A 14,750-nucleotide genomic window follows, 5' to 3' on the forward strand; every position below is an offset into this window, starting at 1 on the left:
CCAGCTCCGATCCAGCCTTCCCCCTCCATTGATCATTGTAATGTGTGAGCCAGCAGGGGCCATAACCCTATCCTGCCCCTTTTCCCCTACTCAATGGAGAGGGCTGGCCATGCTGGATCAGTGCTGGTGGCTAGCCCTACCCCAGTGCTCCTAACAGTCTACGAGGCTGAGGATTTCACAGCTAACAGTGCAGAGGATGAAGGTTAAGACATCAGCAGGTTAGATTTGTCTAGCCTGACCATTAAAAGAGAACCATTTAGCACAATGGTTCCGATATGGTTCCCAGCCGCACAGTATAGATGTACTGTGCAGTGCATACCATCACTAGCTTTACAAAGCTATTAGCCAAGCAAGGCCAGGAGAGGGGTGACAACTAGTCATCTGGGCCTGTCTGTCACTGTGGGGATGAGTGACATGCAGAGAGGCCACTAACCGTTCTGCCTGTCATCACCCACACTGACAGGAAGCTGTAACTACTCAAAGGCAGCTCCCCGCCCAGATGACCAGTTGCCACCTCTCCCAGCTTTGTGCAGGATAACACATCTTCCCCTTTGTAAAGCTACTGCTAGTAGCTTCAGGGAGCTGCACAGTAGACTGTATACTGTGCAGCTGGGAACCATATCAGGACAATAGGGCTGATTTGTCAACTAAAGAGATGTCCAGCAAAAAGCTTTCAAAATAAACTGGTGTCAGATATATAGATTCGTAACTTATTTCTATTAAAAAAAAAGTCAAGTCTTCCTGTACTTAGCTGCTGTTATGTCATGCAGGAATTTTTTTTTTGTTTTCAGTCTGATACAGCGCTCTCTGCTAACATCTCTGGTTGAGACAGGAACTGTCCTGATCAGCAGAGGTTTTTCTATGGGGATTCATAGAAAACTGAGACAAAGTTGCTATAGTTGTATCCACGTTTTCCAGAGCTGCATCTAGCTTCTCCAGCCACTGAAAATCACTTATCAAGCATGCAAGTTTGGCTGAACCCAAACACCTGGCAAGTTACTTGTCAATAGATGTAATCAACTAAAGATGGACATTTAGTTGATGTGCAATTTCCCATTTACTTCAATGGAGCACACTGGTAATCTGACAAGGTTTCTTATAACTGTACGTCTAATAAACCTTGTACTACCACATAACCTTTTGTTGTGTGCTGCTATTGGTTAACCTTTGACTTGAGCAAGAGTCTCCCCTAGAAGGGACCTTACCTCAAAAAAGGGAGCAGAGACTCACCAAGGGGACTACATAAACTCTCAAGGCAATGACTTAGATTACTAGAGCCTGTAGCTATACCATTTTCTGAACTGTTATGTAGCCCCCAATTTAGTAGAGCACATGGACTTGTACTGAAAACCACAGGGGATAATGGACAGTGTAAATGAGAATACACCCCTGGCATAGCTTATGGCAGCCCTTGGAGTTTGTTTGGCATTACAACCTTTGGCACACAGCAATTGCCAATGGCCACTTCACCTTGTCATATCCTTTGAAGGGTACTCCAGCAAAAAGAAAAAAAAAAAAAAAAAAAGTTTCAGAAAGTTATACCTGTAATTTACTTCTATTAAAGTCTCAAGTCTTCCCATACTTACCTGCTGTATGTATTGCAGGACATGTTCTCTTTGAATCTGACAGTGCCCTCTGCTGCCACCTGGCAGGAACTGTCCAGAGCAGGAAAGGTTTTCTATGGGCATTTGCTACTGCTCTGGACAGCAGATTGCACTGACTGAAAAGAAAAACCATTTCCTGCAGGACATACAGCAACTAAGTACTTGAAGACTTGATTTTTAAATAAAGTTACAAATATATAACTTTCTGAAACCATTTGATAGGAAGATTTTCACCAGAGTACCACTTTGACATGCTGGGAAGTCAGCAGCAACTGCCTTGTGTGTGAAGTGTTAACTGCTAGGACTGGGCTCACCCATTCTTAGCTATAGCAGCAGAGTCTGCAAGCAACAGACTCCTGCTCCGGGCGATGTCATAGCCAAGCTCCTGATTGTCTCATGAATAGGCCAAGTGCTGTAAGGCAAACCTGTAATGGCCTCAGCCATTCAGACTAAGCAGGACTTGGTAAGAACTTGGGTTAAAGGGGTTATTTAGGCTCAGAAACCACATAACTCTTGACCTCAGTTTGGATGTGGTTTTGCTGCTTTGTTTCATTGCCCGACAACCCCTTCACCTACAAGGTTGTATATTCATTGAGCTGCTCTTGTAAGAGTAGCCTAAAGATAATCTAGTGAACCCTAGTGGTGCCACCATGACACCTAGTTATTGTTGGTGTCTGACAATGACTGATGAAAGATGAGGTAAACTTGCACTTTTTATTAAACAATGTTTCAGCAAAAAATAAGTTATTTTCTCGGAATGGAAGACATCATTTCTTGCCAGCTTTAAGTGCAGATTTGGTCACCTTCGCACTGCCTCCCGCCTTCTTCTCTACGGCTTTAATGACACCAACAGCCACCGTCTGCCTCATGTCACGGACAGCAAACCGACCTGAAAAGTAGGGGAAACCTGTGTTAGTAAACCGGTAAAAAAATCCAGTATTAACCCATAAACAATCCAACAGAACCCTTATTTAATCATACAAATACATAGTTCATCTATGATGCCCCTCACCACCAATCACACTATTTTTCTATATGGGGAGCCACATGCTACTAGCTTCTCATAAGGATTGAATGGACAACCCAACATGCTTCATTTTCCTCTACCCCATCAGGCTCCTGTATATAGTCAGTATCACCAAGATCAGTGGGTTCAACTCACTGTCCCGTAGCATATGGGGGGGCCCCTTACATAGTCAAAGACAAAGCATCTTGGTTACAAGACTTTATCCATTTCTTACCAAGAGGAGCATATTCGTTGAAGGTTTCCACACACATTGGTTTCCCAGGGATCATGTCCACAATAGCAGCATCCCCAGACTTCAAGTGTTTGGGGTTAGACTCCATTATCTTGCCTGATCGACGATCAATCTTCTCCTTCAGCTCTGCAAACTTACAAGCTATATGGGCAGTGTGACAGTCCAGCACTGGGGCATAGCCAGCACTTATCTGGCCTGGGTGATTGAGGATGATAACCTGTAGATAGAGAAAGCTTAGGACCTGCATTTCTTGCATAGATGGACAGGTGTGTGAACACAGTACAATGTATTTACCTGAGCAGTGAAGCTGCCGGCCTCCATTGGTGGGTCGTTCTTGCTATCACCTGCAACATTGCCCCTCCTGACGTCTTTAACAGATATATTCTTAACGTTAAAGCCCACGTTGTCCCCAGGTACGGCCTCTTGTAAAGCTTCATGATGCATTTCTACAGACTTTACTTCTGTTGATAAGTTTCCAGGGGCAAATGTCACCACCATTCCCGGCTTCAAGATTCCAGTCTCAACTCTTCCCACGGGTACTGTTCCAATTCCTGCAATACAACATACCAATCATATTGCTTAATCGCATCTTAAAGGGAGTCTAACTAGGTTTATTCCACCTTAAATGAGGGCAGCATAAACTAGAGACAAATGCTAAACAGATGGTGTATTACTGACATTCTGTTCAGCTGTTCCAATATGCAGGAGAATAGGATTCTTGACACACTCCTCCCTCAAGCTGCTGACAGGTGATCACCTATACACAGCATGGATAGATAACTGCCAATCAGCAGTTAGTGGGTGGAGTTCTGCTGCTCATGAATATCCAGGACTACTGGGCTCATGCACATAATGCAGATGACTATTGTCCATGTTATTCAGAAGGATCTCTGATCAGCTGCCCAGATCAAAGCGATACATCATTCTGTTCAGCTTCTGTCACTACTTTATACTACCCAGAGATAGAGACTGTTGATGCTTAGGGCTGCAGCCCTAAGCATCAAGTCTAGTAGATAGCCTGAGTTCTTAGCTTACCTCCAATCTTGTAGACATCCTGCAGAGGGAGACGCAGAGGTTTGCTTGTTGGACGGGCCGGAGGAATAATGGAATCCAGAGCTTCTAGAAGGGTAGTTCCACTGGCATTTCCTTCTTTCCTTTCAATCTTCCAGCCTTTGAACCAGGGCATCTAAACACAAGGGGACCATATACCACTGTTATCCTAGGCAGGGTTGTATAGTCTTAAAGGGAATTTGTCAGCTTTAATACAAGGAGACATTGTACCTCAAATGCAGCTGTGCTTACAGAATGTAGCAAGTTGATTTCCCCAAGCTGCTGAATAGCGATGAGCTGGAATGTGTCCCCCACAGGGTCAGGTATGGAGGAGAGGAATAACCTTTGTACACCTTAAATGCCCCTGACTTACAACCCTGGGAGCACAGCTGGATATGTAAAAGGTACCATGTTTCTCCTTGTGCCAACAGCTATATAACCCTGTCTGCAGCTTATATTGCAAGTTACAGCTGACAGATTCCTGTAATACTGCTGCTAGATGGCATTGCTGGAGAGTAGTTTGGCTGATCTGGCCTGTAATACATGCACTCTTATGAAAACTTATGGATCTCCTATCGTTTTGCTCTTGTAACAAACTGGGTGTTACTGGTTGTAGGTAAACCCCTCTAGTCAGTTTTTAGGGGACACCCTCCCTAAATGTTATAACCCAGTTGGCTATTTGACAGACCACTCCACAAGATCTTATCCCATGGCTTTTTACAGCATTGAGGCTGCACTACAGCTATAGGGCTCATGGACACCGAGCGATCGAGGCAGAATAGGAGCTGAAATCTAGCAGAATGGAAGCGAAATTCAGGACCCATTGACTTCTATAGGATTCTTCTAGCGGAATCTGCCCAAAGTAGTAACATTTCACTTTGGGCGGAAAGCGGACTTGATTGAAGTTTACAGACTGAAATTGTGCTGCGCAAAGACCATTGAAAACAATGGAAAAGTGCTTTGCTCAGTTTAAACAGGCAGATTTTAGAGCAGAGTCCGCTCAAAAATCTGCCACTTTTGCTCAATGTGCATGAGCCCTAATGACTTCTGTGGTGCCACAAGACAGAAGAGCCAGACCTTCTCTTGCAGGCACCATAGATTATAAGCTCTGTCCACCAGCACTGGGAGAACTGGAAAGTACAGCTTAATCTTGGAGCAGACATCTGCAAAAGGTCCAAGAAGTCATGGCCAGATAAAGTGCTAATCTTCATGTACACAGCGGCTTATTCTGAGAAGTCACCTGGTATTCTTAGAATGGCCGCTGTCACAAAACTTATGTCAGCCATGTAAGGGGTTATTGGTGTGGGTCCAAGTGTTCAGACCATGACTGATCAGTCTATGGACCAGGGAGTCTATGGACCAGTGTCTCACTGCTTGTTTGCCCTTGTGTCAAGTTCTTCAGCTGCTGTCTGAGTGCTGTCCCTCACTGCAATGCCAATAGCCATATTCAGCACCGACTTACACTTGGTAATAAGCATTAACGTACTTACCTTGCTGCTAGGTTCCAGCATGTTGTCCCCATGCCAGCCAGAAATTGGCACATAAGCCACCGATTTGGGGTTGTAGCCAATCTTCTTAATGTAGGCGCTAACTTCCTTAGTTATTTCTTCAAACCTCTTCTCATTGTAAGGAGGCTCGGTGGAATCCATCTTGTTCACCCCAATGATGAGCTGTTTCACTCCCAACGTGAAGGCAAGGAGGGCATGCTCACGGGTTTGGCCGTTCTTTGAAATTCCAGCTTCAAACTCGCCGACACCAGCAGCCACAATAAGTACAGCACAGTCCGCCTGCCGAGAAAATGGGTTATTGTCAGACAGCACGCTACACATTGTCAGAGCACAAGTACAGTGGCAAAGATGGGTAAAGGGCAGGAATAATTTACTACTTAACTGCACCCCAAGCAGTTTCTCTGATACTCTTAAGGAGAATTTCAAGAAAAATGAACTTCAACCCTATCCACAGGATAGGGGAGAAGTAGATTTGGCAGGGCAGGGAAGACCTTTAACCCCTGCTGATGTCTGTATTATGACTAGAGCTGCGGGTGCAGCACATGGCCTGCAGCTCTATTCATTCCTATGGAGCTAACAAACAGCCAAGTACAGCATTCACCTGGCATACTTGCCTCTGACTCCACAGGAATGAATAGAGCCGCCACCACATGCTGTACCTACGGCTCTATTCATAATACAGAGGGCGGGGTGGGGGGGGGGGGTTGTTTGCAATATTGGACCCCTGCGATTTTTCCCTATGCTGTGGTTAGGGGAAAGTTTTTCTGGAACACCTTTATAACTTTTCCTCATCTTAAAGGTCTGTTCACACGTACAGACTCGCTGCGTATTTATCGCTGAGAGTTTCTCGCACATAAATCCACAGCAATACTGATCGCTATCAAGCCAATGTATGTGTATTCCCGCTGCGTGTTTGGTGCGATTTTCACAGGCAAGTTCAACACCACATAAAACGCAGCTATTTCATGCGAGTTCTGTGCAAGTTCTACGCAGCGAGTCTGTACGTGTGAACAGACCCTTAAAGGAGCAAGTTAGCCTCAGACGACTACAATCCAGGTATGGATAATCTCACTGCCTCTGTAGCCATGTAAACAGTTTGGGACTTTTCAAGCAGACCGTTCCCTTTAAAGGGGAACTCCAGGCAAATTTTACAGGAGGCCAGGAGTGGTGGGATGATCGTGTTATACTTGCCTGTATAAGTGACACCAGGACGGGCAAGTATAGCTTGATTTGTGTTCCCTCCACCCCCTGCCTAGTTCTCATTAAAGGAGCACACCAGCTAGAAGAAGACATCCCCAACTACTTACATGGCTACGTAGCTATATAGGCAGTGAGACTATGCACACTTAGGCAATTGTGATCTCGGACAACTATAATAAGTGACAATTTTAACAATAATTCGTTGTCACCGAATCCACCGAGCGTCCAAATAGCCTTATTGGCCTATAGAAGTCACAAGCCGCATGACAATGAAAAGCGATACCCTTAACGCTGGAGGCAGATTGCACAGAGGCCAGTGACGGTAGATGACAGCTCACAACCCCCATCCCTGAACAGGTCACACAGCATTCCTAGAAAACGCCGCACCCATGCATACCCCCTGACAAAATCCCACATATACAAGAACTACACAAGTTACTGCTACCACTATAACAGGAATACAATATCTTATACCAGTAACGTCTCAGCACCACAATTGGAAGTCACGCTTCAGGATAGCACTAAGGAAATCAGGAGTACATGAACTCCACACCCTGCAGGATATTCAGGCTAACCACCGCTCCCATTGATATATATGGCTTATGTCACACTGATTCTTACATAGGCTGCATTATATAAGTATATATTACTGACCAAGGCCTCACACCAGGTGAGAGCAAATTACAGGTACAGGAGAATTACAAGGCCTGTCCTACCCCATTCAAATCTACAGCCTGCAGTGTGTTGCCACCATATGCATTGGGATCAGGGCATCATGGGCTGTATTTTATGTTATATGAACTAGATGCAGCAGCCTTCAAAGGGTTACATGGTGTAAAGTGTCATACTCACCTACCCCACTCCCACAATGCAATGGAACATGGTAGAATGACTGGTTATAGGGGTCTTTGTACCATCAAAATGGCCACTGATCAGGGCAAGTGAGTTATTATTACCCCTACTAGCCCCAGGCAGGTCACAGGTCAGAACATGTCAGACCCCCTCCCCCCCAGCAGATAGCTATCCACAGTCACACCTACACAATATGGCTCCCCCCATGGGAAGCGCCCCAGGCCCTGCTGCTGTACTTACCTGGGAGGTCCCGGTGATCATGTTCTTGATGAAGTCACGATGCCCGGGAGCATCAATGATGGTGATGTAGTACTTGCCGGTCTCAAACTTCCACAGGGAAATATCAATGGTGATGCCCCGCTCCCTCTCAGCCTTCAGCTTGTCCAGAACCCAGGCGTATTTAAAGGAGCCTTTGCCCATCTGTAACACAAAACTAACATTACTAAAGCCGCACAGGTGTGAACACAGGGGCAGCAGCCGGGGCTCCTCAGTAGCATACTCACCTCCGCCGCTTCTTTCTCGAACTTCTCGATGGTTCTCTTATCGATGCCGCCGCACTTATAGATCAGGTGGCCGGTGGTGGTGGACTTCCCGGAGTCGACATGGCCGATGACCACGATGTTAATGTGGATCTTCTCTTTTCCCATTGTGGAGGAGTAGTAGTAGTAATCCCGAGCAGACGGAGAGGTAGAGAACGGGATGCGGCGGCAGCAAGGATTTAAAGGTCTGAAGCGAGGCGGGGCTAAGAGAGATCAACCAATAGGGAGCCTAGTGCTCGGGAGGGAGCGCTCTGTGATTGGATGAGGTGTAGAGCGGAAAGTGGCTGGCCCCGCCCAGTAATCAGGTGCAGCGGAGGGTTCACGTGTGTTACCTGTTGTAGAGTCTGTACATTGGGATATTACCCGGTATGTGTGACGTCACGAGTGGTCCCAGGATATATCAGTATGTCGTATATCCCTGCAGGTCTGGGGGTTCCTTTATTTCCTATGCGGTCCTATGTCACAACCTGGGAGATCTCCTATGGCTATAGTATTCAGACACCTTACAATCTAACTGAGACCAGGTGTAGGGAACCTTGGCTCTCCAGCTGTTGCAAAACTACAACTCCCACCATGCCTGGACAGCCAAAGCTAAAGCTTTGGCTGTCCAGGCATGATGGGAGTTGTAGTTTTAGACGGAGCGAGAATCGTTGAAATCTCGATAGCAATCAAACTTAAGTGATTATCTGCAGGTGTAAATGGAGCTAAGGATCGAATGGCGAGTGAGAAATCGGTAATCGCGGTCTTTCAACAGGTCCATAAATCATCGCTGGTCGTTCGCTGATATTTTTTCGATTGCTTTGACTAAACGGTCTCTTTGTATTGTGTAAAAGCAAAAACAATCAGTTGAACGATGATCAAACGATGGAAAAAACAAGATTTTGCAGTGATTTATCTGCTCATCCAAGGTCATTGAAATAGTTAAAAGATCGATTAAGCAATTTATTACTCCGTCTAATGGTGCGTTTACACGGAACGATTATCGTTCGAATTTCCTCAATAACAATCGCATTCGAGCGATAATCGGCTCGTGTAAACACAGCGACGTGCGAGAAATCGTTCATTTTGGTCTTTCAACATGTTCTCAAATCGTCGTTGGTCGAAATTCACAGATCACTTTGTGTAAACAGACTTTCACTGATTCACCCTATGTGTCAGATGGGCTTAAGCGATCTTAAAAACGATCACAATAAAGATTTTTCTAACGGTTTATTCGTTTAAATGCTAATTGTTATAAAAAAAAAAAAATTGTTGCTTCAAAATCTTTAAACGATTGAATGGGCGATTGATCACTTAATGTAAATGGACCATAAAAGGACTATTAGATTACAATCAGAGTTTGTGGCGATCTAAGGCTAGGTTCACACTACGTTTTTGTAATCCGTTTTTTTTTTTTCATCTATTTTTGCAAAAAAACTGATGGAAAAACAGGTGTATTTGTATGCATCCGTTTTGATCCGTTTTTCCATTGACTTACTTTATAAAAAAAAACACAGATTAAAACGCAAAAAACGCCTGTAAACAAAAACGCAGCTGGCCTTATTTTTGTATACGTTACAAAAAAGGATAAGGTTTGATCCAATCTTTTTCTAACGGATTAAAACGCATGCACACGAACGCATCAGTTTTTTTCAAAAATGGATGAAAAAAGAAACTAATTGCAAAAACGTACTGTGAACTGTGAAGTCCAGCGTACCAGACCCAAGGAGGTTTTATGGCACAAAAAAACAACTTTTTTTTTATTGTGCATTGCAGTGGCTATATTATACGGCTGTATACCATGCAGTGTAACCACATGCGTTACTTTTTGGCATGCAGTTTCCCGTGCCGGACGTCAATCACGTGAATCTCAGGTTGGGTTCACACTGCGCTTTTGAATTCCATTTAACATATTTGTTTTTAAATGGTTACCTTTCGGCTATGTTCACACTGTATTTTGCTCAGTTTTTTGGTCAGTCTTTTTCCAAACAAAAATTGTTACAGCAGTCAGAATGGGAATCAGAAATATATGTTTTTAAGTTGGGACATTTCACATGTAAAAAATGTAATAGGACCATAGCACCATGCAGTTATCCCATTGTATAATTAGAACCGTTCCCTGGCCGTTAGTCACTGACGTTATTCATAGGTATTACATATCACTATATATATATATATATATATATATATATATATATATATATATATATATATATATATCATTGATCTCTGCTGAAATCTATACATTTGGTAATTTGTGGCATTTGACAAACTGAAATTCTGACATGATGTGAGAATGAGCCCAGACAAAGGGTGAGACGCCTCTGAGAACGTCCCCATTGTGCCCTGATCTGCCAGTCCATCCACCACCCGATGAGACACCTACAGGTGATGTTTCTATAATCACAATTACAATATCCATGTGAAAAGACTATACAAAGCCATCCTGTTATCTAATGCAAATGATCCTGGATTTGCAATACAACAAACAATAGTTGCTCCACAAGTTGTGTATACAATGGGCAGGGTGGGCTACGGTAAATACTCACTGGCTATTCCTGTTTTAGGAAAGGTAAAAAATAAAAAATTGCTAAACTCCTTGAAAAGACCAGCGCTAACTTCACAAAGTCATGGGACCAAAGGTGAAAGAACTTCACAAAGTTATGGGACTTTTAGGTGAAAGAAATAAAAAGCGTTTTTTTTTTAGATAGCACAAATATTCCTGTTTTAGAGAAAGATGCCCTCTTGCTTACTCTCTGCTTATTGAGGCAATGCTCCCACAATGTATAAACAACGGCCCTAGCTTTAAAGGAAAAATCGCATTGAAGTCTATGGGCAATGACATAGAACAACACAGAAAGGATCTGTTCACACATTGTTGAAATTGAGTGGATGGCTGCAATTTAATGGCAAATAATTGCTGTTATTTTGTAACAACGGCCGTTCTTTTCAATAAAGTGAACATAGCCTAAGGCCAGTTTGACACATACAGGATCGCAGTGGATTTCACGGTGCAGCGATCCCATGTCCTGTGATTTTTATGGGTTTACATACTCGCGGCAGATTTTTCATTCCACTGTAAGTATGTAAAGCCCCGTTCCCCTTAAAGGGGTTATCCAGCGCTACAAAAACATGGCCACTTTCCCCCTACTGTTGTCTCCAGCTTGGGTAGGGTTTTGAAACTCAGTTCCATTGAAGTAAATGGAGCTTAATTGCAAACCGCACCTGAACTAGAGACAAGAGTAGGGGGAAAAGTGGCCATGTTTTTGTAGCGCTGGATAACCCCTTTAATCCAACGCGGCCCGGTGAATACTTTACCTATTTACGCTCCGGCCTGGTTCTGGTTCTGAGATCCAAGCTCCCTGACGTTCCCCCGTCACGGAGCGGGGAGCAGGAATTAAAAGGAAATACCTTCTGTTCAGATCCGACCTCTTTGACTATAATGTAAAAAAAACGGAAGTGCACTTTCTGTTCGTGTTCTGTCTTTTTTTTTTTTTAAACCGTAAAAGGTTGATGGAATGGAGCCGGATGGTCAAACGCTAATGTGAATGTAGTCCTAGGCTAGGTTCACATCTGCGTTTGTCTCATTCATCAGCACATCCGTCAATAATAAATGAACAGCTAAGCACAAAATGATTCCAAAATGTTAGCGTTTTTAATGGTCCGTTTGCATTTTGGCTTTAGAAACTGACTTTTGTCCATCCTCTTACATATCAGTTTTTATCCCTTCCTGGTTTCTCTCATCTTTTGTGCACGCTTAGTGAAAAAACTGATGATAAAGGATAACTTGTAAACGGACTTAAATAGAAATACCATTATTTATATCCATGCTAGGGATGGTCCGGACCTGAACTATCGGCTTCAGATTCCCGCTGTCTTCCACCTCCGTGGAGAGGGTGAATACAGCCGGAGGACCACCTGGAAAACTGGGATACAGCCTATGGCTATGGCTGTATCCCAGTTTTCCAGGCGGTCCTCCGGCTGTATCCACCCTCTCCACAGAGCGGGCAGACAGCGGGAATCATTGCCGAGAGTTCAGGTTCGTACGAACCCGAACCTCGGCAGGTTCGGACCATCCCTAATCCGTCCGCAGCAGCTGCTGAGCGCTTCTGCCCCTTCATTCAAGTGATCGGCTGTTCACACTTCTGACATGTCACTATGAGATGTCAGACGTTTTTACAAATGATAGTTACACTTTAATATTATTGCAGTGTATTTATGATACAGTGAGAGATACCTGGAGCTGTGGAATTCCTTTACCTTTTAAAGGGAAATTTAAAAGTTCTTTAAAAATCTTTTTCTTTCATATCAACTGGTGTCCGAAAGTTATATAGATTTGTCATTTACTTCTATGAAAAAATCTCAAATCTCCCAGCACTTATCAGCTGCTGTATGTCCTGCAGGATATAGTGTATTCTTTCCAGTATGACACAGTGCTCTCTGCTGCCACCTCTGTCCATGTCAGATACTGTCCAGAACCCTTTAGAAAATCTTTCCTGCTCTGGACAGTTCCTGACATGGACAGAGGTGGCAGCAGAGAATGTTTTGTCAGAATGGAAACAAAACATCACTTCCTGCAGGGCATACAGCAGCTGATAAGTATGGGAAGACTTGAGATTTTTAAATAGGAGTAGATTAAATAACTTTTTGACACAAGTTGATTTGAAATAATTTTTTGCTAAAGTATCCCTTTAAATCCCTAAATTTTACAGGGTTATTTTAAAGGGTTATACAAGATTGATGGTTATAATCTGAACGGTTTGACCGCTGATCACAAGAATGGAGGTGCCTTGAGAGCAGTGTGCTTGGCTACCACTCTAAGGGCCCTTTTACACAGAAAGATTATCTGACAGATTATCTGCCAAAGATTTGAAGCCAAAGCCAGGACTGGATTTGAAAAGAGAAGAAATCTCAGGCTTTCATGTATGACCTGATCTCTGTTTATAGTCTGTTCCTGGTTTTGGCTTCAAATCTTTGGCAGATAATCTGTCAGATAATCTTTCTGTGTAAAAGGGCCCTAATAACCCTCTAATTAAGTTCCAAACATAGTACTCAGCTATGTTATGGTGCGTTTACACAGAAAGATTATCTGCCAAAGATTTGAAGCCAAATCCAGGAATAGATTTGAAAAGAAGAGAAATCTCAGGCTTTCCTTTTGACCTGATCTTTGTTTATAATCCGTTCCTGGTTTTGGCTTCAAATCTTTGTCAGATAATCTTTCTGTGTAAACGTACCATTTGGAAGTCCCATATTGAGTAAATGGAGAAGCGCTGTTCTAATGATCAGTACTGATCCCAGTGATTGAACCCCTGCTGATTAGTTACTTAGGATCCATCCTGTAGATCCGTGATAACGTTTAATCTTGGAATAATCCCATTAAAAACAAAACTACCCCAGTTTCAGGAATAATTTAAAAAGTCTATAGAACGTCATTCCCAGAAAAAGTTAATTGTCATGGCTGATCTTTAAAACTCTGAAATAGTGTGTACAAAGAAAGACAGATATAAGCATCTAGGCCTAGGGGAGATTTATCAAACATGGTGTAAAGTGAAACTGGCTCAGTTGCCCCTAGCAACCAATCAGATTCCACCTTTCATTCCTCACAGACTCTTTGGATATCCAGAGTCCCCTTGGGAATGTGACCCTGGGTGGGCCTCTTTGTGGAAAAGCAAGGGTATTAGCCAAGCCGGGACCCTGATTAATACCAAGGGCAAAAAATGACTATTCCTATCTGAGATTATGACTAGATTTAGTCTCCCGCATCACATTTCCTGTATGTTAAACAATCCTAGGTGTTTTGTTCCAAAAGGTTGGGAGACTGGAGGGTAGATCTAATCTATGGCACGGGGTATGGGATCGCCCGCATCAGAGCTTCCCATAGCCCACAGTGAAGCGAGCGGCTGGACATGTCAGTTTTTTCCGGCGCCGCACGGGATCCCGGCCGGAGCGTATACGATGTGTGTACGCTCCGGCTGGGATCCCATTAAAAATAAAGCTATGTCCCACCCCGCAAAACTACAGCCGTAGTTCTGCGGCAAGAACGACGGCCGTAGTTTTACGTAGTGTGAACATAGCCTTAAGGTGGTAAGTGATCAGTCAGTTTCTGAAGTTGATGTGATGGAAGAAGGAAACATTTGCAAACATAAGGATCTCAGAGACTTTAACAAGGGTCAAATTGCTACCGAAATTGTGTACGTGTCCAAGCTGTAACCACACCTTTTTGTTATACATTGTACTTTATTTTACCTGATATGATGTAATATCGGAAACTCTATGCTGCGTATCTGTTTGTATATAATTAGAAAATATTAAAAATAAAGGAAAAAAACAAGGGTTAAATTGTAATGGCTGGGCAACAAGGTTGGAGTTACAGGGTATGAGAATTTCCCAGAATGCATACAGCTTTCTGAGGAGAGACAAGCAGAAAAAAAAACCAGGCAGATTGCTCAGCCCTTTACAGTTCACGGCAAATGTTTGTAATGAGTTCACATTAGTATCTGAGTTCTGGTCTCTTCTATCACTTGTAATCTTTATGATTCTTTTCTTTTGTCCATAGAAATGTTGTCTGTTCATGCTAAAACATGCCTACATAAGTGACACCCCACTGAAATCAGCAGTGAATAGAATTATGGCTAATCAGCATATACGGCCATTATCCACCGGCTCCAGGTGCATGCAGGCCCTTGGGTGAAATATTCAAGGTGTCTACTCCGCCTTGGGCCTGACAAGCGTAAAACAGGTTTACTGAGACTTGGGCCC

The 14,750-nt window shown here is 43.5% G+C and overlaps 1 protein-coding gene across 1 annotated transcript; it reads right to left on the minus strand.

Annotated features, from left to right (window-relative positions):
* Window positions 1–2,304: 2,304 nt before the first annotated feature.
* On the minus strand, window positions 2,305–8,171 carry LOC138793837 (elongation factor 1-alpha, oocyte form). The gene is made up of 7 exons (XM_069972542.1): window positions 7,977–8,171; window positions 7,714–7,893; window positions 5,404–5,700; window positions 3,899–4,049; window positions 3,158–3,414; window positions 2,846–3,080; window positions 2,305–2,493 (listed from the first exon to the last, which is right to left on the minus strand). Exons 1-7 carry the CDS (start codon window positions 8,118–8,120, stop codon window positions 2,372–2,374), a joined length of 1,386 nt encoding a protein of 461 aa, XP_069828643.1. The 5' UTR covers window positions 8,121–8,171; the 3' UTR covers window positions 2,305–2,371.
* Between the last annotated feature and the right edge of the window lie 6,579 nt (window positions 8,172–14,750).

The sequence above is a fragment of the Dendropsophus ebraccatus genome, chromosome 5 (assembly GCF_027789765.1).
Source record: "Dendropsophus ebraccatus isolate aDenEbr1 chromosome 5, aDenEbr1.pat, whole genome shotgun sequence".
NCBI lineage: Eukaryota > Metazoa > Chordata > Amphibia > Anura > Hylidae > Dendropsophus > Dendropsophus ebraccatus.